The sequence below is a fragment of the Cervus canadensis genome, chromosome 9 (assembly GCF_019320065.1).
Source record: "Cervus canadensis isolate Bull #8, Minnesota chromosome 9, ASM1932006v1, whole genome shotgun sequence".
Taxonomy (NCBI): Eukaryota; Metazoa; Chordata; class Mammalia; order Artiodactyla; family Cervidae; genus Cervus; species Cervus canadensis.
The window spans coordinates 9749772-9777298 of NC_057394.1; the positions used below are offsets into that span (position 1 = coordinate 9749772).

A 27527-nucleotide genomic window follows, 5' to 3' on the forward strand; every position below is an offset into this window, starting at 1 on the left:
AGACTGAGATGACTGGACTGCATCTGCTCCAGAAGCTCCACTGTTATACTTAGCCCTTCTTTTCGTAATTGGAAACTCGCTTCCCAGAAACACAAAAAGGCGAGGATGGGAATCCGCTGTGGGGCTCTTCAGCCCTCCCACCACCACTGGGGCCTGGGAACCCTGACTGGTGCCCGCACTGGTGCCCTGGGAGGGATGGGAGTCTCCCCCGCGGGCTCAGGGGACCCACACTCACTGTCAGACCACCATCAGTGCTGTTCCAGCTTCTGGAGATCATGACTAGCCAACCACGAGCGGGCCTCAGGGCCTCAAGCAGGATGAAGCAGGTAATGAGATTACAAGGTGGCAAATGCTCATTTAATGAAACCGAAGGCAAAGAACTGGGATTTATATACATTTTTTAAAAGCATCCCGATGAAATGCCGGTATTTTAAAGCCTATTGGCACAGCCCGTAGCCTCTTATGTACATTGTCTTCATGCAAAAAAAGGGCAAACTAATATTTAGACAAATGCTCAGTTTTATTGATTTCATTTGGACACTAGGAAATCTCACAGCAGAAGTACAAATCATATGTACAAGTATTTATATCAATAAAAAATTTCCATTGGTGATTTTTTTGGCAGAACGTTGGTTTTGACTATATGTGGAGTAAATATGACCATGTAAAATCTGCCGCACAGGGGTGTTCCTGCCGAACGCCTGAATAAATTGAGTGTGAAAGAATAATAATACAAATGGCTAATTAAATTGGGTGATGACTGAAAGGCTATAAATACTTCATTCCAGTTCCACGAGCAGGTCTCCTTCTCCAACTGTGTCTCCAGCTTTACAATGTACCGATTTCACCTTAAATTTAAAAAAGAACAAGAAGAGGGGAGAGTAAGAATTACTAAGCAGACCAGGAGGAAGCAGTCTTGTCTGGCTCTGGAAGTGAAGGCGCAGCCGGGCAGGCGCTAGAGCAGAGGCACAAGGCGGGCGGCGGGCGCCCGTCCAGGGGACCTGGCTGAGGGCGTCCTCGGGTGGCTGCAGCCCTCGCGGCTCCTAGACGCCGCTGCTCCCCGCGGTGCTGCGGTCCTCTGCACCGGGCACCCCGGGGCCAAGGCCGGTGGGGACGATGCTGGGTGAGTCTCCACCCCCGCCTCCTTTCTCTCACAGGTTCCGGTGAAGAAATGCTCCCTCAGGGTTAATGGTAGGAAAAAAAACAAAACCAAATCCAAACCCCATGCACAATTATCCGTGAGTCAGAACAGGTATTAATCAACAGCAGAAGCACCCCGGCCTGATCCGAAGCGTCCTGTGAAGAGAAATGAAGTTCTCAAAACGCGGGTCGAACCCCGTGGCTCCCACAACGTCACCTCCGTGCCCTGATTTCTCCTGATTTGTCAGCTTTTGCTTTCCCAGATTTGTGTTCAGTTAAAACTAGAGACAGCCCACTTGGCGGTTCTAGCCTGGGCGTGAGGATGAATTAGGTTAGAAGTAGGCATGAGGTTAGAAGTGACAGGCTGTCTGGGCAAGCGGCAAAAGGGCCAGAGCTGTGGGGTTGGGAACCCTGGCCTGCCGTGGCGAGAGTGGCCTGCATTCCGAGCTCCAGCCTGGGCCTCTCGGGAAGAAGAGAGCCGACGCAGCGACACTTGGAAGGCCTCGTTCCACGGGGCTGTTTGCAGTGAGGTGGCTGCTTTTTTTCAACCTTAGATACGCAGATGACACCACCCTTCTGGCAGAAAGTGAAGAACTAAAGAGCCTCTTGATAAAAGTGAAAGAGGAGAGTGAAAAAGCTGGCTTAAAGCTCAACATTCAGAAAACTAAGATCATGGCATCTGGTCCCATCACTTCATGGCAAATAGATGGGGAAACAATGGAAACAGTGACATACTTTATTTTCTTGGGCTCCAAAATCACTGCAGATCATGACTGCAGCCATGAAATTAAAAGACACTTGCTCCTTGGAAGAAAAACTATGACCAACCTAGACAGCATATTGAAAAGCAGAGACATTACTTTGCCAACAAAAGTCCGTCTAGTCAAGGCTATGGTTTTTCCAGTGGTCATGTATGGATGTGAGAGTTGGACTGAACACAGAAGAATGGATACTTCTGAACTGTGGTGTTGGAGAAGACTCTTGAAAGTCCCTTGGACTGCAAGGAGATCCAACCAGTCCATCCTAAAGGAGATCAGTCCTCGGTGTTCGTTGGAAGGACTGATGCTGAAACTGAAACTCCAATATTTTGGCTACCTGATGCAAAGAGCTGACTCATTTGAAAAGACCCTGATGCTGGGAAAGATTGAGGGCAGGAGAAGGGGACAACAGAGGATGAGATGGTTGGATGGCATCACCGACTCAATGGACATGGGTTTGAGTAAGCTCCGGGAGTTGGTGATGGACAGGGAGGCCTGGTGTGTTGCAGTCCACGGGGTCGCAGACAGTTGGACACGACTGAGCGACTGAACTGAACTGGCTGCTTTTTAAGGTCTGGAGTCTCTGGTGTTTTGACAGGCTGTGTCTGTCACAACGCTGTGACTCCAGAGTAGAGGGCCTGCTTCCACTGTTACCCGGGCCCCGGGAGGAAAACTGGCCTCTCAGAGCAAGAACCGCCAGCCCCAGGCAGGGCCGCTGCTCCGCCCTGGGGGGCGGGCCAACGCGCAGGCTCACCTAGAGCCCCTCAGCACCTGAGCGCGGCGGGGAGGCCCGGAGAGACCCGGGCCCTGGAGACAGCAACCATGCGCACCAGCGGGCTCCTGGCTCCCTCAGGGAGCTGTGGCCGCGTTCGTTTTAGGATCAGATCCCCAGCCTGGCACACTGGCCCTTGGCGTGCATCTGACACACATTCTGGATCCCCCAAATGAGGCCAGGCTCTCATCATGAAGGGAAATCTCCTGACAACAATGCAGCGTGCATGTCAACCAATCCCGAGGAATGCATAAAACAATTTTTACAGGAGCAGAAACCAACACGTTCTTGTTCACTTCTTAGAAAGGAATCGGGTATGGCAAGAAGAATTCCCCTGGAGCCCAGATCTCACCAGGCTCTTCGCCCCAAACTGGGAGGAGACTGGGAGCAGTCGTCTGAGGCCCCCTCTAGCTGGGCCCAACACCGGGCCTCCGTCCTCCCGGCTGGGGCGGGACTGGGCGTCCCCTTGGGCCTGGTCCCTGAACATGGGTTTCATTTGCTCTGCGGGAGGCGGACGGAGGCCATGTCTGATGCCAACTCCACGGGCAGCCGACAGTACCTCTCTGCCAGGACACCCACCATCCCCAAGGCTCCAGTGCCCTTCCCGGGAGTGACCACAGCGCAGAACATGGCCAGTCTACACTGCTGTCCCCACACACGACCCATGCCTCGCTCCGCTGTGCGGTACGTCCAAAGCAAAACACCCTTCAGAAAAGGATCATTCTGCTACAAATGGTGCCTTTCAAGTCGCAGGAAGAATGATGAAGTTACTCCTTAAAAGGACTTTTCTATTTTCTTCGACAGAAAGTACATTTAAGAAGTTTTACTCTTAACAAATCTCAGTAATACATCTCTCTCTTTTTCTTTCCCACCTCCCTGAATCGTGAAGTCCCACATGTGTATGTGGGCCTTTCAGCTCCTCTTGATCTAAAATTGAATTGTTCTCTTTGTGGAGAAATTATCTTGAAGAGTTGCATTAATTTCTGCAATCTCTAAAAACCATTTCCTGCTGGGTCACCTACGTCTCAGATAACTCACTGCCTCTAAGACAGATGTAAACATTAAAAATTAAAGACCCCTTAATTTGAAAGACATTAAGGTGAAGAACAATTGTTCTTCAACCACCCCCTCCCGCACCCCAGACGTCACACAGACTCTCCAGGGCCCGACATCTAGGACTCCAAGGTGGAGGCTCCGCTTGCCGTCACAGCCGCCTGGGCTGGCGGGCCCTTGGGGACGTACCTTGCCAGTCTTCCCGGCCGTCATACTGTTCTGCATCTTCATGGCTTCAATCACACAGATTTCCTGACCTTCTGCTACCTGGAAAACGCACAAAGAGTGGACAGGCGTGTTCAAAGCATTCGAATTTCCCAACAATGTTCAAGAGGGAGGCCATTGAGAGTCTTCCTCAAAGCTCTGAAATACAATCTAAAGGGCACCAAGAGTCTCTTAGTACTTGGGAATCCCCTGGTGGTCCAGGGGTTATGACTCTGCGCTCTCACTGCCAAGGGCCCTGGGTTCCATCCCTGGTCGGGGAACTAAGATCCCACAAGCCATGCGGCCAAAAAAACAAACAAAAAAAAGTCTCTAATACTTTATATTCCAAGCACATCTTTGGGGGACCACAGACAAAGGCCGTTCCCTTGTTAAGTCATCATCTGAAAACCATCCTTGACAACTGGAGGTTTTGGGTGCTGCTGGTGGGGCCTTCCCCGGGGAACCTCTGAATCAACTTCTGCCAAAGAGATGTGGCAGAAGCAGAATGTCTTCCGCTTAATCGAAACGTCCAGAATGAGCACATCTCTACAGACAGAAAGACCTGTGGTTTGCAGTGGCAGGAAGGGGAGTACATGCGGATGGGTGCAGGGTTCCTCTGGGGGAGATGAAATGTTCTAAGGCTGACTGTGGTGATGGCCACACAATTGTGTGAAGAGACGAAACCACTGAGGTGCATGCCTTACGGGGGTGATTGTTTCGTGTGTGAACTTCATCCTGGTAAAGCTGCTATCAAACACGGCCTTTCTGTCTAGAGCCCTGGGGAGCTGGGAACAAGAGCCGAGCAGGTCACAGGGACACCGTCCCAGCCTTTGTAAGATCACCGGGTGGCCCCCGGGAGGGAGCACTCCTCCAGGGAGGGACCCCGAGCGCCCGGCCCCTCCTTGCAAGGGGCAATGGTTGCTGTTCGCCAGCCAGCAGGGGGGAAATTCAGGCAGGGCTGCCACATAAACCCCTGGGGCTCAACCTGGGACTCCCACCCAGACGTCGGGGTGGATAAAGGCCCTTCTGGGCCTTCTCCTTTCTCTGCCCTTGACGGGACAGCACCAGGAGCTGCGCTGCATCTTTCTCCTCTCTGTGGAAAGAGCCCGGCCGCCTTGGAAATGGGAGAGCTAAACCTCCGGGGCACCCGGCTCTCTGGGGCGCTGGTGGGCCCCCTGGCCTGGGGCTGCTGGACGCCGGTGCCCATCCCGCGTGGCAGAAGTGCCCGAGAATGTTCCTTCCCCGAAGTCGCCCGACAATCTCCGAGCTCCCGCGGTCCCCCGCGCCGCACCGGCTGTCTCCCTGGCACCAGGACCGCCTGAGCTGGTGCGTCCTCTCTGCTGCCCTGGCACAGGAATGTGGGAGGAGAGGGGATGCCAAGCTTGGCGGCTGGCACGGAAGCTGGAGAGCTGGGCGGACACGCAGCGCCCGCGGCCCTCCATGAACCACCAGCGCCTGCCTTACAGAGAGCCGAGGGCAGCTGCGGGGTTCATCTCCACCACGTGGGGGGCGTCAGAACGGCCAGCCCGCAAGGCGGCGGCATCTCAGAGCCTTCTTCTCTCTTTTCAGAGGCAGGAGGGACCCGGCGAGATGGGAGGGTCCCCGCTCACACACCCCAGGGGGCCCAGACCAAGGCTCTCAGAGGCCGAGGGGCCAAGGCTGGCCGCACATGGCGGCGTTCCCACCCAGGACGCGTGTTCCGGCCTCAGGGCCCGCGGAACTTTCTGGAAAGTGAATCTGAAATTCAGCAATGGAAATTCCGTCCAAAAAATAGTGATGGGTTCTCCGCCTCTGGGCTCTGGGAGCTCCTTCCTCACAGAGGGAACAGACCCCCCCCGTCGCCCCCCACCCCGTGGGGAGCCACGCACACTCGCCTGGCACCCTCGCCCAGCTGGGCTTCCTTGGCTGGTGTCTGAGTGCCCAGAGCCCGCCTCTCTGTCCTTGGCCCCGCGGGCATCTCTGGGGCGGGCACCAGGGTGCCCCTCCGGCAGCTGCTTGGCACTGCCGGCTAGACAGAGCCCCTCACCAATGCTCCACGGGATCTTCCAGAAAGTGAACCCGCAGTTAATGCGACTGAAAAAGAAACGAAGGAAGCCGGGAGATTTCCGTTGGTCGCCCAGGGGGCGGAGACCAGACAGCCGACGGCGAGGCCCAAAAGAAACGCCTAGAAGGGCGGGGGGACCGGCCACAGCCCCAGTCCAGGCTCGAGCCGGCTACGCTGGAGGTGTAAGCAGGGCCTTGGAGCCTGGGGGCAGTGGAGACAGCTGAGAAGCTTCTGGGGCTTCAATCACCTGCCGGCCCCAGCGGCTGTGTGTGCCAGCAGCCCAGGAGGGGGCGTACAGGCAGCTGCAAGGGGTGGGTCCCCAATCGCCCACCAGGAAAACACAACCTCTGATCCAGCAGAGATGCTCGGGAGAGCTGGGCAGGTCCCCCAGCGAGAATCACCTTCTCCCAGGTTGTGTCTCTCGATCAACTATGAAAAAGAAACCAATGAACCTGGGAGATTTCCAGCGGTCACCCAGGGGGCGGAGGCCAAACTGACAAGGATGCCCGGAAGAGCTGATTAGAAGGGCTTCAGAGAACGTGCCTGCCGATGGGGGTGCTGCCCCGCGGCCTGAGCCACCGCGCCGCCCTGCCTCGGGGCCCTCCAGGCCCCCTCTTCCTTCTCATCCTGTCTGCGCTCCCTCCTCCTTCCCCCACCTCTGCTGGCCTCGCCTTGTGTCATCTGCTGGAACTTTAACTCATGTCTTATGCGCTCAGTCATTCACTCACAGCAATCTGCTCTGCGGTTTGCTTTTTGCTCCTTGGTCCCTAAAAGAGGAAAAAACTCTGGCGTAAGTTGTTCCCTGATGCTCCACCAAACAGTGAGACGCGTTGCGGTCAGCAGAATCGTGTTCTGCACGCACGCACACACGGCATGCAACCATGTACACGCACGTGAACCTGACCTAAATTCAAGCTATTTCATCCCTCACCAAGGTGAGGCAGGAAAGCGAACACGGCACAGGCCGGACGTCAGAGGACACAGATGGGGCCGGAATGGTGGCCGCTCCCCCGACCTGCGGGCCCACGGGCTCCAGCGCCAAGTCACCGGGAGGCGGGGCACAGGCCTCTCGCCTCAACAATCTGGAAGCCTCCTTGTTCAGGGGTGCCTTTCCCCTCCCCTCCCCGAGCTCCAGGAGCAGCAGAACACCGCCCACATCTCCCCCGCGTGCTCGGAAAGCTGGGGCGCGAGCTGGCTGAGCCAAGAGGGTGCTCGACGGCCGGGTCTCCACTCGACAGCGCGCACGCGGGGCCGGGGCCGCCGCGGGGTTTGCGGGCGCACACTTCCCCGACACGCCAGTGGATCATCTGATAACAGACTTAGTGATTGTGACAGGACGTCTCCAACGTCGGGCTTACAAAATGGTCACAAGCCTCAGGCAAGTCTTTTTGATAAACCTACTCGGCCTGATGTACTTGGCCGCTCCCTGTCTAATTGGTGTAAAGTTTGGAGGTCTGAATCCCGTATCTTTCATCCGGCTTATTGCGTCCTCTCCTTTGACACGGGGTCAGGGTTCACATTCGCATCCGATTATCAGAGCGCACTCATTAGGCGGGAGCCTGCCTTGCTCCGAAATGAGTAAGCCAGGGAGAAACCTCGGCCCATTTACTTGGCAGATTTTAGCATGTTTGGGAGGCCTGAATGTCACCCGGCACGGCTCTGGGCTGAAGAGTTTCAGACATCTCCAGCTGATGATTAATTGTGAGTGATGGGAAATAAAATCCAGTAAAGCCAGCTGCTTGCCATGGTCGGCAAAATGACTCTAATGGATATAGGCTGCCAATTTTCCAGTTTTACTGGCAAGTCTTCCAAGTGTAATTAAGGGAAGTTATAAATGATATGGAAATCTATCAAGTTCCATTTATTTTCAGAGGACTCTTTCCCCAGAGACTTTTATCTTCAAGCTTATAGTCTGCTTTGTTGTGCTAATGATTTAAACCACTTCTTATTTCTGATTAAAGCCCCCAATATCCTTCCACCGGGTTCGCTTTACTCCTTCCCCAGAGTGAAAGGCACAGAACCTGCTCCAGCATGTGTCCCTCTGGGACACCACGCTCAGGGACACCACGCTCAGGCCGCTCAGGCCGCAGTGCATTTGGCAACTTGCATCGTTCCAACTGCAAACACATGGAGAAAGCCCCAAGAAGGTGCAGCGGGAGAAAGAGAGGAGAAACGGGGGAGAAAGAACTCCCCCAAACATAAAAGGAAGCCCCCCCACCCCAAGTCCAGACTTGAAAGCTGCGCTTAGGACCAGACATTCATCAGAAGGTGCTGTAGCTCACTAATGTTATTTGATTTGGAATAAAAGCATGAAAATGATGGCAAAGGCCTAAAATTGGAGATGTGAAGGATGACTGCACAGTGTTCCATTTCTCAATTTCATCCTTCAGAGCCACAAAATGGGGGTGACACAGTGACGGGATGAAATTTACAGTAACAGCTGTGGTCTTTCCACACAAGGGAGGCCCTTCTAATGGGCTGAGGTCTGTTTTGAACAGACGGGGAGTAACAAAACAAGGCTCCCTATTAAGAGTGTGCAGTCATATTTCTGATGAAGAAACGGATGGTGGGAGTCGGATTTCCTTTAAGACGGTCCCTACCCTCTTCTGTCGTCCACAACCAGGGCTGCTTTTAAGGCGTTATCCTGGAAATAGAGGAAAGAGGCCACAAATGGCGTGGAGGGTTCCCCCCCACCCACTGTAAGCCTACTCTCTAGCATCTCTAAAGGATGCATGGGAAACTGTGCCAGTGGCATATGGCTTTCTACTGCGCTAAACATTCATACAAAAGACAGGTTCATCAGTCATTGGAGTATCTGGATAAAAAATTAGCTCCTGATGGATGGTATTTTGAGCTTACCTGCTGCTAGTACATTACCAGAGAAACACAGGTTTTGAAACCCACATGACATTAGAAACTGCAGACCATGAAATACGACGTGTGCAGGAGCACATAATGTACGCCAAATTATACAAAATAATAAATAAGCTGTTTAAGCCCTCTGCCTAAAACTGGGCCCGCTGCAAGGAACCCTGGGTCACTTCTACGCAGGCCAATTAATGCACAGCATCTGCTGTATAGAAGCAGGGCACGAAGCACTTCCGAATGATTTCAGCAATTAAAAGAAAAGTGTTTCCTGCCTGTTCAGACAGCAACTGTTTCAATGCAAGAGTGAGCACCAAATCACGGCGTGCAGCTGAAAAATTAAATCCCCCCTTTTTTGGGGGGTGGGGGGGGAGAAGAATTTTTATGGAAAAGGGAGCCTTCTTTTGTTGTCCTACGTTCTGTGTTTTTCTGCCAAATTAGACAGAAGGCTCGGAGGGCTCACAGGCCCGCCCTGGTCTCCCCTTCTGCTGCGCTGGGCCACCCGAAAGCAGGGATCAGTATCAACCCTGCTGCCGACTCCACAAAAGTGAAAATCCTTCAAATGCGGTTTTAAAGGCTGTGCGGCTGGGAACACAGGGGCCTGAATGCAGCGCATTTTGAGGCCCTTAGATCTGAGGACAGACGCAGTTAACAGCTACGAGCAAAAGGCATCTCGGATGTGGTTAAAAGGCAATGTGAGGGTCTGATTATAACAACTTCCTCTTTCTGAGCTGGTAAGACAGGCTGGGTAATGTCCCCGATATTTCCCGAAGAAGAGACGTGCGTTCACATCCCGAGATCTTCATGTAAAGAGGGTGGGAGAAGAGACCCTGAAAGACCGGGCCGTGTTTAAGCAGTGATGCAAGGAACCATCCTCGGATTACAAAGAAAGAGCGGGCAGGCACCGGAAACACTGCCAAAGCCCTCATCTGCAGCATGAGGCCTCCTTTACCGGGTCTGGGCACCCGAGACTCCCGCAGGAGGCCGCTGCGGGGAGAGGCACTGGCCCAGCCCAGCACTGCTGGGGCCCCAGGTGCCCCCTCACCCTCCCTCCCAAGGCTGCCGTCCTGACCTGGATGCAAGCTGGGCATCAAGGCGGGGAGCTGAGAGTCTGGAGAAAGAATACAGAGGCAGCCAGTACAAAACGAGTTCAGCTTTTTGGGAAATTCCTTAAAATGAAGAGAATTACTACTTCCCACCACCTCGAAGTGAGCTTAAAACTGGAGTCAGAACCTCTAAGTCATAAAGAGAACCAGTTAAAACTGACGTCACTGATGGTCCCTTTAACAAATCACTCTGAATTTCTCAAGCTATGTGAAGTATGCTGCATTAGAGAACTCTGTGAGATAATGACCTTTTAAAATTTATTATTGTTACTATTATTTTTAGCAAAATGGCAAGAGAAGATATTTTGAATCTCCTTAAGGTTGGGAATTGTCATCTTCAAAAACGTTTAAAACAAAACACATCGCGTGACCCCAAGAAGATCATCTCTTGAAAAATAAAATCAGATGCCAACTTGTGGACATGCCTACAATATCTGACTAGTCCACAGAAATATTTCATTTTATACTGAAATCAAGTTAAAACTGCAAAAACTCCCCAACTGTTACCACCAACAAAAACTCATCATTAACAATCAAAAATAAATGTCATCTGGAGAAGATAGAAAAGCCAAATTCAGGATGGTCATTCCTCTGAAGAAGGCAGTGCAGGAGTTCTGCAGAACAGAGGCCACAGGGCAAGTTCCCCATATTGGCCATGTTTTGTTAAATAAATAAAATCTGAAGGAAAATATGGTAAAGGTGAGCAGAGAGCATGTGAGTACTTGTATTATTATACTCTACAATGTTCTCTATGTCTGTAGTATTTCATAATTTAAAGTTTTAAAATGTTCCAGAATGAACGCATGAAGCTATACCTGCCTTGGAATACAAACAGGTGTGGGTGGAAACACTGGCAGCTTATCAAATACACTGAATAACCACTGCTGTATCAAAGTGGAAACTGAATGAGGGCAATTATTTCAGACTGGAAATCCCAGAAACTGGAGCATCTATCCAACATCCAGGCCTGGTCCTCTGCCAGGGAGATGTAGCTATCAATACTGCGCCACGTGAGGACAAAGTCACCCCCACCCAGCCCTTCTCCTGTGGGAAACCTGCGGGCAGAGGCGGCTTCAAAGACGAAAAGGAAGGTCTCCTGCCAGGTTCCTTCGAGACTTCCTTCGATCTGCTGTAAGCGCAGTTACAGGTGGTTTAGGGACACTGAGCAGTGGCCGTCCCCACCCACCCACCCCCCGCCCCCAGAGGAGCACGTGCCCGGAGGAAGATCAACCAGGCTGATGTCTGGGTGGTGCTCCTAGTACTGACTGGATGGTGCTCCTAGTCCTGATTCCACACTTTACATTCTCCTTGTGCACTTTATAGAATATACCTTTTCTTTTTTTTGCCCAAGACAATTGTTCATGAGAGCAGCAATCTCAAACAGCTAACTACCCTTCTGCTAATGATCAGGTCCATTACAAAGTGGATCTTCCTCATCTCAGCCCCACTAAATGACTCCAAACTCTTGTCTTACCAATACTGAACAGGCCAAGTGGTAAGAAAAAGCAACAACAGGTACTTAATACCGATCTATGATTTTACCTGGTCCAACAAACTAGTAACTTACAAAATAATAAATAATTAAGAAAGAAGAAAATGTAAATGGGTATACAGCCTGCTTCTGGTTCATGTCTCACAGTTTGTGATGTATTAGATGGGTATTTTTTTTTTTTGTAATTTCCCATTTTATTTAGGTATAACTGACATATATTACTGTTTAAATTAAAGGTATACAGCATAATGAGTCGAAGTTCATATATCATGAAATGACTACACCACAATAAGTTAATATCCATCAAACTAGATGAGCATTTCTGATGCATATCTGAGATGAGTGCAGAATCTAAACAGAACTAGAAAGAATCTTAACTTAAATGTAATATTAAAATATCCCCATGGGTTGCCTCATTTTTATTGTTTGTTTCTGATATCTAAGTCAAAATGAAAATTGTACCACAAATTCAGCAGTGGTAATAAGTCTAATGCTGGGGCGGGGGGGGGGAATGTATTCAGCATCATTCTGAAAGAATATATATTTTTAATATTTTTGTCCAAGAAATCATAAAGACAGTAGTTTAAAAACTTAAAACAAGTTACCTTTTAAATGTTAGCTTTGATTGTAGAAGTGCCCCTGGTTTATGATATTGTTAAATGTATAGAAAAGTAGGTATTTTTCAAAATGAAAAATCAGTTATTTTAAGATTATTTTCAGAAGAAAGATGAAAAGGCACACAGGAAAGGCATATAAAAGTCACTCTGGCAACTGTTTTCTGAATTAAATGTGTGATTCTAGCTGTTCTCAATCCACCCTGACTTCGTTTCTTTTTGGTTTACATGCTTATATGCATTCTATCACTTATGAACTAGCATTCCCTCCCAACATATTCAAAAAGGTTATTATACAATCATTTAAAAACTGATTTTCCTACCACATTTAATGTTAAATAGCATGTAATAGACACTGAAAAGTATTAGCAACTTTTGCTGTGTGAACTTAAAATGAGCACTTAAAAGTAAAACCCAGCCTCTCTGCTGGGGATGTGGCGGGGAGAGGGGGGCCGGTCCTCTCCCCACCTCTAAACGGCCACCTTGGGTCATTTTGTCCTGAGGCCCTGAAGCTCTTTTAAAACTCTTTACTTCGCGAACAGATTTGCCCTATATTACCTGTGTGACACGATATGGTACCAGGCCGACCATTCCAAGACATGTCAGGTTTTACTTACACTAAATATAAAAATTACAGATAGCTGGGATTTAAACTATACGAAATAACATTACAAAGAAACACAGAATACGGGTAGGCCCTTCCTTGTTCTCCTGGTCCTTTTCCTTTTTTTTCTTTTCCTTGAAAATATGCAGAGATAACTGATTTCATTATCTTTCTACTGATAAGAAAGGAACCCTGGCCCAGCTATTGTTATTGCCAAGAACAAGACAACGTGCCCTGCAGTGTTAAAATAATTTTAAACCTCAAAACTTGAAAGCTACAAGAATTATTTTCCTGCAGTGGCCTCAGGTATGGGCCGTGCCTTTGGCCCAAGAAGAGTTCCTTGTGTTCTCATTACACCAGGCAGAGTTAACTGTAGAAGCTGTTAGGAGAGAGACAATTAAACGTCTCACCCCCTGCATCTGCTTCAGGTCTTAGCAGTCTGTGACATTTTTCACAAATAATAACTCAAGTGAAAATACTGTTTTATCAAAATACAATGATACAGAATATGAAAGAAAGTCCTGCAAGGACCAAAAGTGGCATCGGAAGCTGGAGAGAGAAATTAAAACACACATCTGCCCTCCATGACCAGCCTGAGCACACAGGGGCGCACTGACAAGTCAGGTGACCAGGGGTCCCCCCAGACCCTGCCGCGTGCTCTGACTTTAAAGAGATACCCAAAATAGAGGCCCCAGTTCCTTCTCAAGGCAGACCACTCTTGAATACCCACATTTAATTATTGGTGGTGGTTTCCGATGTCTGAGCTCCCCTGAATGAACCAAGACCTAATACCACACTGTCCCGTTTTACTAAAATGCTGTGCTTTCCCACATTCCATGATGAACCAGGAAATGGAGAGTATGAAGGCCAAACCCTTGTGGTCTCTGGAGCTGCTAGGCCAGGAGGAAGCTCTTGATGTAAACAAGAAGGCCGCAGGCTCCCTCCTCTAGGGAGGAGGAATCCCCACCCCCCACCCCCCTCATCTCCCAGCAGGAGCAGCCGCCCCATCCTCCTCCCTCCCCTCAGGTCCTGATTCAGGTGTTAGAAAAGTAAGGATTTCAGTTAAACACTGACTTTTTTTTTTCCCCCTAAGTGCAAATGTGGTTTTATAATTAAAGCCACGCAATTAGAACTGATGAGCTCAGGATGGCTGTATACAGCCTCTGTGGCTTCCAGAAAAAGCTTAAGGAGGAAAATGGAAAAACAAAGACAACCAAAGCAGGACTCCCTCCCATTGTTCACCAGCCCACGCGCCTAGTCACTAGGAGATCCCACCGACTGCTCTGCTTGCGGAGTGGATGTAGGCCTTCTCAGCGGCAAGGCCAAGGCCTTCTGAAGAAAGCGATGTAAGGCAACCCCACCGCCACACTCAACCTGATCCTGAGTCCGCATCACCTCTCCCAAATCCTGGACGCCAGGCAGCCTAACAGTGCTAGAGAGGGCTTTCTTCTGGGCATGTCAGTGCTTTCAAACCTAACAATCCCCAGCTCCGAGCCTCTTTTAAAAGCCGGTACTTCCATTTCTATGTCATCAGGTAAAGCAGTTGTTGGGTCAGTTTTCCAACTTCACATATCAGTTTCAGGCCTAATCATTTTAAAACAACTGAAACCAATCATTTTTTGCTAGTATTTGCCGATTGTAAGTACTTTTTTAGAAGCTAATGCCAACCAACTACATTAGTTTTTTTCTTATTTTTCTTATGTTAATAAACAGAGAGGCAGTTTCCATGTAGTCTTTACAGGAAAATGCATAAACTCCTGTGACATAACTGAGACACAAATGCAATCACCGCATCATGCACTGAAGACTGTGGTGCTTGGCTGTCCTCTCCCAGCACAGAAATAAAACAGCAAAGACAGAAGTGCTCCCTGGAAACCTTCCGGTTGCATCTTTGTTTTCTTTTTACTTTCGATGCTGATCACTAGATTTCTGTCTGTTCTAGGACAATGACTGTATCCTACCAATCTGTCCACAGCCTATGACCTGGAGACTGAACATGTGAGGAAATCTAATAATATACCCTTGATTTGTGCCTTAATTTCACAAGGTCAAAATGAAAAACTTCAAACTCTGATCCTAGACTTTATTTGGGAAGTGCTCTGGTACCACACAGATTACGGCAATAACTTTCCTTAGTACCCTTCCCGTTTATTCCAGGATGTGTGCCAAAAGTTCCCCCATCAGGGGGTTATTTCTTGGTATGACTTCTTCAGGGATGCTTAAACCACAGAGAGCTAGAGGGTAAATAGGAATTTTAAATAAACGCTTCCTGAGACACTAAATTTGCCAAAGAAACAATGGATCTGGCCTTATTTCTGTTCCAGTTTCCCTGGGTCGTTGGGGAGGGGAGGCGCTGAGAGAGCCTGTGATGTGAAATGTTGGACAAAGCGCGCGCAGAAGCGCCTGCTGTACTGAGGGGTGCCGTGACTCAGGACAGGACGCTGCCTCGGTCTGCCCCGCACCCCCCCGACAGACAGGGACAGGCCTTACCAGGTCCCCGGGCTTGACGGAGATGGCCACCACCACGCCAGGCATTGGGGAGCGCAAAACGCTGCTGGTGTCCTCAGCGGCTTTCTCCAGCATAAACTTGTTCAACTCTGCGGCGAGTTTGGTGAGGATACGCACCTTGTACTACAAAGGTGGAGGGAAAAAAAAGTGAGATCACATGATGAACTTTTCCTCCTCCAACGCAGCAATCGTTCAAAATCAGTTTTCAGCTTTTAAATTTCACCACCTCTGAAGTCACGTAGTTATTGCACACGGAAGCAAAACGCATTCGTTTGCTTCTGCCCTATGTTGTAAGCCAGTTGTGTACGAAATTTCTTGAAAGCAGAACGAGTCCAGTAATTCATTAGTGAAAAACAGTAATCATCCTGTATCATTAAGAAAAACATCTCTAAACCTTACAAAGAAGAGAGAATTTTCCTGTATTCCCTTAGAAACTTTTCCCAGTGGACACACATTCTGCAGCTGGGCCGGCCAGCAGAGAAGCGGGTGCTGCCAGAACTCACCGGTAGGTGGCAGCAGACAGCTGTGCCAAACCCTCGGCTCCCCAGAGACAGCGGCTGGACCGTGTTATCAGTAAGTTAGGACAAAAGGTTTTGGTGTTCATTTGGGGCAAAAGAATATTTAAAATTCAGTTTTTTTCCAGTGACATAAAACATTATATTCACGATTGAAAAAGTTACCTTTTCTTTTTAAGCACAACATTATGTGGTCTTTCCAGCGTTAACACGATGGTTAGGGTTGATGAAAATGAAATATAACGTGAATATCCTCTACACCAAGAGACAATAACTCGAGATTTTTAAAACCACTGAAGGGAAACGATCCGCAAGCCCAGGATTTTAATGGCCCATTTTCTAGGTGGCTCTCAAATGATGAGGGGGACATGAAAGGCAGTTCAGTCTACCAGAACATTTCTAATACAAGGAATTTCTGCCCGGCAGGGGGCGGGGGAGGGGGGGCGGAATCCTAGATCTCTGAATAAACACACGAGCCAGGGTTTGGTCTGTCCAAACAGAGACATGACACGGTTGGGGGAGGTGTTGCTTGCTCAAGTTGGACCCACCACCTGAAGACTTTTCTGATTCCTACCAAAGAGCATCTCCTCTGGGGGCAAGAGAGATGGCGTGACCAGGCAGCTCCATTTTGTTAGAAAAAAAGCTGTTGTAGCTCAAAGCCTCCTTGGGCATCGTGATGGCAGGGAGGCAAAGGCCAAACGGAATCGCCCTTCGTCCTGTCCGGGGCGGCGGGCATCTCTAAGTGTGCTCCCAGGGCCTAACTTAAAGGCACTGGGGACTGGGGTGGGCATCTCTAAGTGTGCTCTCAGGGCCTAATTTAAAGGCACTGGGGACTGGGGTGGGGGGAGGCTGGGGGTGGGGACAGGGCCCATGGAAGAACTTGGATGGACTAGATTCCGAGCAGATTCGTGACGCTGTGACAGGTTGAATAATACCATCTCCTGCATGTTTCCCTTTACTCCTGAGCATGTGTTTTGCAATCCAGATGTACAAGTGTCTGCCAGTTTCTGAAGGATATGATCCTTAAGTGAAATTACAGGGCAAATAAAAGCTTTTTGCTCCTATTAAAATTCATCTGAGTCATAAGTGGCGAGGGAAGACGCACAGAGAATGCACTCTGCTGTCACTCCAATAAACATTCTGGGCAGAGGGGCTATTTATCAACGACGAGATGCACCTCAAAGTCCTTCATTAAATCTATGGGGGGGGGGGGGCTTGACTGCGGGAGGGGGAAGAATATAATTGTACCAAATTGCACAGTTTTAATATCTGTGCTCTTAACGCCTTGGAAAAGCAAATCCCACCTCACGAGAAGCATCAGAGTCAACAACAACAAAAAGTTACTTGTCTGGCTGACAGCGTCCCGTGTGGCTTCTTCTCGGGACGGCTCAGCGCTGGGCCCAGCTGGCTAGTTTTCCCCCCAAGTATACAGATCTTTTCTTCTTGTGTTTCACACAATTTGACTTCAAAATGTGAACTCGGGGCAAGGTTATCTTTCTACACCCAAGATAATTTGATTTATCACACTTCACCATGGAGGATACCCTTAAAAACCAATGTTAGCTGCATCCCAAACCAGCCCCTTCGGGTAAATAAAGTGCCAGGATCGTCCCGAGCGCCAGTGCACCCCAGAAATGACAAGATCCTGACTACAATTGGATCCTTTTTACTATTTTTGTAATTTTCCTATCTGGATTCCTTTCTCCGTGGGACTCCTGCTTTGCTTGGAAGGAGATGTAAAAGAGTCACAGAACTCAATGCCTTTGGATGCGGTCTTTGTTATTGATGAGATGTTCCTTTTCCTTTTGTATTTGTTTATTGTTCTTAAATCTGTTTGGGGGATAAGCGACTTATTGTAATCACAAGCAAAAAATAACAAGGGGCATAAATGCCTTGGGAGAGGCCCTGTTGCAAACAGTTGGCTTCGAGATGACCTTTCTGAATAGAAAAAGCAGCGGCTGCGGAGAAGGTTCTCGTTTTAAGATTACCTTTGATGTTGTCCTGACCCTTCAGCGTGCCCACACAAACACGCCTTCTGGAAACGACCTCTGGACTGGTAATGTGGCGGGCCAGGGGGCGCCGGGCAGGATGGGAGGTGAGCGGAGAGGCAGCACAGAGGCCCACGGGGGTGAACTGCGTGGTGAGAACTGTAAACGCTTTCTGATGCCCCAGAAAGGGAGCCATTTAAGAATGCACACACGGGCTTTCAAAGCTTGTGATCAAAACAGCTATTTGTTGGTGTCTCTGAATTCAAAGGGGGCACAGGCAGAGCAGTCAGCGAGGTGAGATTTCAGGAAAATACCCTATGATGTGTGTGCACTTTTGTCCTATGCTAAATACTTTAATATTCCTAAGGGGTCCCATAGGATGTTTCTGGAGAGTTTTGCTGGTAAGTTATTATTTTCAAGCAGAAAAGTGTTAGTCGCTCAGTTGTGTCCGACTCTTTCGGACCCCATGGACTGTAGCCCGCCAGACTCCTCTGTCCATGGGACTTCTCAGGCAAGAAAACTGGAGTGGGTTGCCATTTCCTTCTCCAGGGGAATCTTCCAGACCCAGGGATGGAAGCTGGGTCTCCTGCATTACAGGCAGATTCTTTACCGAGTGAGCCCGAAGCAAGCAGACAGACCGCCGATTTGCTGTTTTGGGGGTGGCTGGCCAGGATGCTAAAGGTTCACTGATGAGACAGAGAAGCAGAATCTTGGGAGAAGTCAGAAGGTTCTACGCTCCTCAGGTCTGGAGAAATGTCTGCTTGCTGTGGAGGCTGCTTGCTGGTGGGGGGAGGCTGGAAGCTGAGCGGCTCCGGGTCCACCAGGAAGGAACCTCACCCGGCGGGTGTGGGGAGGTGCTCTCCAAACCACAGGCAAATTATTAAGTTCTTGAAAACACACTTCGAAGTGTAAGTTGGAGCAGAAAACAGGTGCTCCCAGGGCTCCAGTTCCTCAACCCAGGCCTTACCTAGTAACCTAATCATGGGCAAATAACCCCAGCTCCGGCTTTTAAGCAAATTCATTTTGTGGTGTCTGCAGTGAAAAACCATGTCTAACAAGAAAATTTCTCCCTAGAAAGTTCAAAAGAAAGAGAGAAAAATCATACCAGACATAAAAAGGATAGGGAAGAAAACTATAAGAGATGGACAATTAAAAGGAACTCAGTGGAACTGTGTTAAAAATGAACATGCAGCTCTCAACAGGGAAGCTGAATCAGGAGAGGGAACAGTGGGGTGGGGGGCGGGGGTGGGGTGGTTGCTGGGGGAGGATAGGGCCCGTCATGGTTTTGGGGGAAGAGATGCTTTTTAACCAGACCTGGTTAACGGAAATATCCTGCCAGTGAGCGTGCCCACTCGGGCCCAGCACACACGCTGCTCGGTGCCCCGGGCAGCTGAGAGCCCTTTTGGTGGACACACTGCACTCGGATGGTCACACAACACGCCGAACGGCTGGTGTGGGCGCTGGTTTCGCGCCTGCATCCCCTCAGAGCTTCAATCCCCGTGCTTCTTCCCGAGGCCTCCAGACGGACCAGCGGTTTTATGCATCCCGCGTGCCTGTAAGACTCAGGGGCCTGGGGGTCACTCCTCTTAAGACGAGTGCTTCCGGTTTGTTTCCTTATTTTTTCAGTTGTGACTTCAGAGGCTCCTCTGCCGTTCCTCGTAAAGCAGGCTCAGCTCTGGTCTTCCTCTCTGCGTCATTCTCCCCAGAACAAGAAGTGTATATACATACAGCTCATGGTTTTCATGTCAACCGTGGGCCCGCTCAGCCACCACAGACTGAAGGATAAACGATGAAGCTTCGCCATCAATCATTTTACATCAGTTATCTTAGCATCCTGAAGCACTGGCCTTATACTGTACCTCGGCCCCGGCTAAGTAAGGTGGCAAACACATTTCTCCAAACACAAGGATCTCTTCTCATTCAGAGTTTTATGCCTTCTGCCCCAAGGGTCTCCAGCGTTAAGCTGTGTCTCCGTTTCCACAGAGTGGCAGTGAGAGCGAAGGCTGAAATGCTCCTCCCAAGTCTGCTTTGCTAACCCCGAGCTGGAGGGAGGGAAACTGTCAACGGCTCCAGAGTGACAGAAATGCCGAGCTGCAGAAATGATGCTGCGTCTTTGAAAACAAAGGTGATTAAAAAAAACTAGGGGAAAAAAAAAACACGAAAAATACAGCATCTAGGTGGAACCAGGACTGTGATTCAAACTTGTTTTCCTTTCCTAAATTCTTCGTGGAATACACAGTTGATAGTGGAGGAGAAACACAGTGAGGGTTCGAAGCCAGGCAGAACACATTCCCCTCTGCTTCAGCGTCAGGCCCTACAAAACCAAACCAACAGAAACCGTCCACAGAACGGCACGAAAAACATACAGGATGAAAAGCCTGTAGCTGTCCTCCTGGAAGTACAGGCCTGGCGAAGAAGGTCGGAATGAAGAGACAGCAGTTCAAGCGCCTGGGACAGCTGCCGTCACAGGGCAGCCTGTTAGCGTAACACTGAGACAACTCCATCAGCAGTCTCAAGGTAACTGTCAATCAGAACGCATCGTTTAATCCAACAGCACTCAGAGGACTTTCGCCGACAGCCCGCGTGACAGCGTATCTACAGCTCTATTTCTATCAGCGCCCGGGTGTGTTTACCGTGCTCGTTGTAATTAGAAAGGATGCAACAGGCAGCAATATCACTGAGATCTCCATTTTGCAGTATTGCCCTGCAAAGTGTGATCTTGCTTCACAGAGTCATGCTAAATGACAAAAGGCTATTTTCTTCAATCTCCCGGCTCAGACAGCACTTCATTTGCAGCTATCTATAATTAGATTAATGGTGTAGTGCAGTACAAAGCAGGCCCACTTCACATCAGATAGCATATGAATTAAGACAAACACTTATTTCAATTCCAGGCAGAGAAAGCAATGACTGGGGTATTTAGCATACCCTTTATGGTAGAATGAGATGTTAATTGTGTACCATTACCTCTAAACTGCTTGCTTGTTGTATAAATCACTGTGCTAATTGATGCAGAGATAGAAATGTAGCCACAGGCAAGAAAGCAAAGGAATGAGGGCTGAAGATGGTGGATAAAGGATTATCGACTAAAACCATATGGAGATGAGGCTCCTTTGAAACCTTCCCTTTCTGCCCAGGAGCAGGATTTCTTACAAGTACAGAAAAACTCTTGTATCAGGAAAGAAAATTTAATTTTTTGCGTTTCTTTTTAAAAACACAAATTTCTTTTAAAAGTTCCTAGCCACCAGAAATCCAACTAAGAGGCAGGTGGAATTAATCTGAAGTACACGTATAAAAATATGGAGGGTGTAAAGTTTTCAGAGAGTCAGAGCTCCCAGTTTGGGTTTCTGGCTCACAGGTTTCCTAAGTGATGGATACTCGGAAACTACCTGGAGAGGATGTTCCTGACATGTCCGCAGGGCAAAAATAAGTTTTTCCCAACACCTGAGGCTGTTCTTGTCCTGTGAAAAACTGACTCATTGGAAAAGACCCTGATACTGGGAAAGACTGAAGGCGGGAGGAGAAGGGGACGACAGAGGATGAGATGGTTGGATGGCATCACCGACTTGATGGACCTGAGTCTGAGCAAGCCTGGTGATGGACAGGGAAGATGGGCTGCAATCCATGGGGTTGCAAAGAGTGGGACAGGACTGAGTGACTGAACTGAACTCTAAGAACAGAGGCTGTTCTTACAGACCGAAACACAAAATGAACCTGGGCTGGCTTGGGGGTGTGAGAAGATGGTAATGATGTAGAAACGTTTACTTGGGATGTGAAGCTAACAGCAGAGAACCATTATCATCTGCCACTGGAATAATGGTGACTCTGCACCAAAACCCTCAGATGCGACCCCTCTGGTTCATGATTTCACATCAATAGGGAGGAACAAGAAACGGGATCTTTTTTCCTGTCTTTTTTTTCTTTCTAAAACTAGCAAAAAATAAGAAACACAAGCACATGGTAATTTTAAATGCTGCTCTTCCTTGTTAAAAATAGCCCATTCAGCACCCAACAGCTCTTACCGGGGTAAAATGAGTGTCTCACAAATACAGACACCAAATGCTACACTCGAGGTTACAGATCCACAGATAAACGTGCTCCTCGGAAGCTCATAAATCAAGTGTGTGCAGCCCGTGTGTGTTCACAATTTTTTTTAAAGTGGCAAAGCAACATTGAGGTGCCAATTTGCTGCTGTGCACTTTTTCACAAATCCAGCAGTTGGGTAATCAGCATTGTCACAACAGAACTTTACACAGAGAACAAACAAAGGGGGTCAGTGTGTAGCTCAAACTCTCGTCTGCAGAGTAACAGTTAATATAGCCACCTAGTGCAAATACACATTTAAGAAATGCTATATATGGTTTAGCCTTGTGAAACACGAATACCACACCAATGTGTGAGACAATAAACGAGGTCCCAAGAAACTAGAATGTCTGGTTCAAGTTATCACCCCTGTAACCTGGGGCAGGGCTGGGGGGTTAGGACCTAGAGCTCCTTGGTTGGGGCCAACAGAACACCTGTATTGCAGCTGCAAATCCAACAATTTAAGGTTTGGGTCATAATGCTAAATAATACTTAAAAAAAAACCATGAAGAAGCATTAAGGGCCCTTGAAATGGAAAGAAATGCCAGCAAAAGAAACAGTGTGAACTACCCTGAAATACCGCCTCCCAAGTGTGCAGCAGGGTGACAGAAATGGAAAGGCACTGAAGGGAAGATCTGGAGGCAGGGTGCGGGCTCGCTCCTGATCACTAATCACTTGTCTACACCATTTAAACCGGAGCAGCACGGCCCCCAGCACAACCCCAACACCCCCCGCCCCCCACACCTTGTGGGACAACGATGCTGGTGTTAACAGGAGAAAATATATGGTTTCTGATATTGCGCCCTCAGTTCCTTTAATTGAAAAAGGCAGTGAAACACAAAGTAAATCACTCGGTTAGGTGAGTTGTTTAAGGATATGTAACTGACAATGTCGATATGCCGCGGTGACACAATGCATCACTTTCAACACGTCCGGCTACGTTTATGAATCAGCCTCTCCTCAAGGTTTCTTTGTTCGGCTGCTACGTCGGGCCTCAAGGAGCCTTGACGGCAGTGAGCAACACTGTCATTAGGGCTATTTTTGAGGGAAGAATCACAGGAATAGAGACGGGAGGAACATGCCAACAGAACAAAACGGAAAGGCAGAATCTCTACTTCAGCAACTCATCTTTCAAAACTCTGGCCAAAAAGGGAAAAGTTTCCAGAAAAGAAGAACTTAAGACCAATACCAAAACCTCCGATGAAAGGGATTATTTAAGTCTGTGTATATCTCCATCGATTTCCTAAAACACAACATTCTCTGGAGAAGAAAATATGGGGAGGTCTATCAACAATGCAAAAATTGAACCTAACATTTTCTTATTGCATTTTGTAATCAGAAACACAAGGGTCCTTCTAATTCTAATATCCTAAGATAAATAACTTTCCTTTTTTTTTTTTCTTTTTTTTTACCAATAGTGCTGAGAATTAAATAGAAATTAATTACACATTAAATACAGCACTTAATAATAGGATTTATTTCCTCGGGCTCCACTGAGGTTACTTTTCTTGTGATGTGAAACACTGGTGTCTTGATACAGACCAGAAAATGATAGGGGGGGAAAAAAAAGCTACTGTATAGGGAGCCAGCTACACTTCGGGTCTGCAGGGAAGGCGGGCTTGGAGAGCAAGTCACCAGTGGGTTCCTGGAGGACTCTGTTAATGGGGCAACCTCCTGGGAGCTGGGCGCCGTGGGATGCCGTGTGCAGGTGAGCCCCGATAAAGGGGCCCAGCCTCTGCTTCGCCCAGGTGCCCACGAGCTGTCTAACAAATGCCACAGAGGCAATTTTCTGGAATAAGTGGCACTTTCCCATCCACAAAGGCAAGTCCATTGACAGTGGCGCGGTACGGAACTCACAAAATAGAACATGTGCCTTCTGTTTGATCAGGAGCCTCCGTGATACATTGTGGCTATAATGAGTCATTTCTTTCTTTGCTGCACAAGAAAAATATTATAGATCTTTCAAAGCCTTGTGCTCAATTATGTAACAATACCAGCCAACATCTGTTAACAGTACAGGCGGTTTCCATTCTGTATCCTGAATTGTTTTATGTAATTACGAGTTTATAAGGTATTTGGTAAACCAGTAAGAAGGTACCTTTTGAAAAGCACTATATAATTTGGGGTACAATGAAACGTTCTCTTGAAAATCTGTAATTAGGGCAGCATCAGCTTACAGAAAAGTACAGGAAATGTTATAAAAACACAATTATGTAAATAAGCACGCAGGTAGGGAAGTGTAACATTTTGCTAGGTCCCTGCCCATCTTCTCGCCTCCTGTTCTCTGTGAACTGATCTTTGCTCATCTCAGGTTAAAGTAAAGTGGTCTCCAGGGAGCAGAATAAGCAAACTTCGAGGAGCTGGGCCTTCCCGTGCAAGTTCTTCAGCGCTGAGAGGGAACACCAGAGGCCTGGGACGGGTGCCAAGGCCAGGGGCTCTTCAACAATGCTCTGACTGCACGGGGATTTTTTTTTTTTTTTTAATAGCTAGATTCTTTTCTTTTCATTTTATTTCTGTGCTTTGGCCAGGCCGCGTGGCACGTGGGATCTCAGTTCCCTGAAAAGGGATGGACCCCACGCCACTGGGAGCACAGAGTCTTAACCGCTGGACCCCCAAGGAAGTCCCCTTACAGAGATTTTTTTTTTAATGATAAAATAGTTTTGCTATAATGCATTCACTGAAGAAACTCACAATCCAACACCCCAAAATGCTGGCTGACATGGGTTAGAGATTCAGAAACTCAAACATGAAGAGGCAAAGCAAACAAACGATGGCAGTAACAGGGCGAAGTAAACCACTGACCAAAAAGACCAGAGCAGAAAACCAAAGGGACTGCAGCATGCCTCCCCCAGACACGCCGCGTTGGTACACGGATGGCCACCCGATGGAAGCAATCAGCTTTCCATCTTCCACTGGCTGTCTAAAAGTCGGGCATAAATGTCCCCTGGAAAAGAGTCTCTGTCTCCCACACCAGGAAAGGAACCACCCCAGAGACTATTCCTGTCACCTGCGTGGAACTCTTCTCTGCATAATAAACCTTTCTAAACAGCTTTCTACAAGTCCTACATTTCCTAGTTACCTGCTCACACCTCACCCCAGCCCAGAAGCCCCCAAACTCCTTTGTCTAATCTCTTCTCCACACTGTATTGCCCTCTGTTAAGATGGTATATACCCCCAAATTCTCACTGCCTCCTCCAGTCACATTTTTTTGTGAATTCCCATGTAAAACTAATACAATCTGCTTTTTTTCTCTTTTAATATGCCTTGTTAAGTTTAGTCTACAATGCTCTAGGCACTGGATATAGGAAGACAGAAAAGAAAGCCTCCCTTCCCTCCACAACCCAACAATCACTGGTCTAAATGACTGGGGGTGAATTGCATCAGGGTGTCACAGCAGTGGCTAAGCCATTTTATAGATCAGAATTCTGACATATCTTAGGAAGGAAGTTTAACCAGAGCTACGAAATGGACTTCTCGTATGCTACATAGTGTGTATTACACAGAAAACACGTTACTGAAGGTAGACGAGACCTGTAAAGCCACGTGGCCAATCTCGTGAACAGGACATATGACTGTCACGTTGGGAATGGCCAAAGCGTAAAACACAAGGCTTTGAAGCCAAATGACCTGAGTCTGCCATCACTTTTTGGCCAAGTGGCCTAAATTCTCAGAACACATTCCTTCATTTTTAAATTTAAACATCAGGGTTTTAATTAAATGAATAAATGAACAAAGATTCATTTATGTGTAACTAGGAAGTGCCTGACAGTAACTATTCACCCAACAGTACTTCCTGTCTCTGTCTCAAACATCTCAGATTTTTCAAGAGACAGTAGCGGATTTTTTTTACTGCATGTGGTAAAACATCTTGGATTAGCAATGCCTAGTTGTAGAGTTCTAGCTCTGTGGTTCTACATCTTAGATTCCTTATTTATAAACTGTGGATCATAATAGTGCCTACTTCAAAAAGTTGTGAGAAACAAGCAAAGAAATCAGAGAGGAAATTTAAAAAATACCTAGAGTCAAATGAAAACGAAAACACGATGATTCAAAACCTGTGGGATGGAGCAAAGGCAGTTCTAAGAGGGCAGTTTACAGCAATACAAGCTCACCTCAGGAAACAATTCAAACAATTTAACCTTACACCTAAAGGAACGAGAGAAAGAAGAGTAAACAAACCCAGGATGGGAGAAGGAAAGAAATCGTAAAGATCAGAGCAGAAATAAACAAAATACAGACTAAAAATCAATTAAAAAAAGATCAATAAAACTAGAAGCTCGTTCTTTAAAAAGATAGATAAAATGGATAAACCTTTAGCCAGACTCAAGAAAAAAGGGAGAGGGTCCAAATCACCTCTCCCCACTTTAGGCGGGAGGTAGGGTGGTGTGTTATTTACAACCCATCTGAGACTCTCTTGGGCTTCCCTAGTGGCTCAGATGGTAGAGCGTCTGCCTGCAATGTGGGAGACCTGGGTTCGATCCCTGGTTTGGGAAGATCCCCTGGAGAAGAAAATGGCAACCCACTCCAGTACTCTTGCCTGGAAAATTCCATGGACGGAGGAGCCTAGTAGGCTACAGCCCATGGGGTCGCAAAGAGTTGGACATGACTGAGCAACTTCCCTTTCTTTCCAAATCAATAAAATCAAAAATGAAAAAAAAAAAAAGTTACAACCAATACCCCAAGACACAAAGGATCGTAAGAGAATGAACAACGACATGCCAATAAAATGGACGACCTAGAGGAAATGGACAAATTCTTAGAAGGATAAGACTGAACCAGGAAGAAACAGAAAATAAGAACAGACCAATCACAAGTAATGAAACTGAAGTACAATTTAAAAACTCCCAACCAGCAAAAAGTCCAGGACCAGATGGCCTCGCAGGAAAATCCCAGCAAACATTCAGAGCACAGTTAACATCTACCCCTCTGAAACTCTTCCAAAAGGTTGCTGTGAGGATTAGGTGAATTCTTTTATGAGGAATGTGCAAAACGCGGTAAACGCCACAGTCATGTTTAATAGCATCATTACTACTCTTTCATTGTTTTTTTATTATTATTAATACATGTCTACAGATAGAAGAGAAATTAAGTAAAGGAATCACCCATTTCTTTTTCACGCTCTGCTCAAAGTATTTCTGGCCACCAAATGTGTGGGCATTTCCCCACATAGCAATTCTCCACCTCTCTCTGAACATCAGCTGGGAGTCCTGCAATTCAACTCAGTTCTGATGCTGTGGTCCCACAAGTTAAGGGCTTAATCTCACAGGACTGTCCTCCATGTCAGAGGGCAATCACAAGTCCAGGCCTGTCACCTGGAGAATGTCCTTGCCTCTCCCGGTGTGTCCCTCCCAGCACCCCACCTGTTCGCCAAGCTGGAAGCTCTCTAAACCCCCAGTTAAGACAGTGTATGTGTGTGTGTGTATATATATATAGCTATATATATAGCTCTGACTATGTATATATATGGTCATCTGAATTAAATTCACCATTCCAGTCCATTTTAGTTCGCTGATTCCTAGAATATCGACATTCACTCTTGCCATCTCCTGTTTGACCACTTCCAATTTGCCTTGATTCATGGGCCTAACATTCCAGGTTCCTATGCAATATTGCTCTTTACAGCATTGGACCTTGCTTCTATCGGCAGTCCCATCCACAACTGGGTATTGTTTTTGCTTTGGCTCCATCCCTTCATTCTTTCTGGAGTTATTTCTCCACTGATCTCCAGTAGCATATTGGGCACCTACCAACCTGGGGAGTTCCTCTTTCAGTATCCTGTCA

General features: G+C 47.9%; 1 protein-coding gene across 3 annotated transcripts in view; it reads right to left on the reverse strand.

The window, feature by feature from the left end:
- Nucleotides 1–501: 501 nt before the first annotated feature.
- PCCA (propionyl-CoA carboxylase subunit alpha) overlaps nucleotides 502–27527 on the reverse strand; it is a 346711-nt gene continuing 319685 nt past the window's right edge. For all 3 annotated transcript variants that reach the window (XM_043478360.1, XM_043478359.1, XM_043478362.1), the window contains 3 exons: nucleotides 15143–15283; nucleotides 3913–3990; nucleotides 502–848 (listed from right to left, as the gene is read on the reverse strand). In XM_043478360.1, the coding sequence (XP_043334295.1) occupies nucleotides 780–848; nucleotides 3913–3990; nucleotides 15143–15283 (288 nt within the window). In that variant the 3' untranslated portion in view covers nucleotides 502–779. The remainder of the gene's footprint in view (nucleotides 849–3912; nucleotides 3991–15142; nucleotides 15284–27527) is intronic.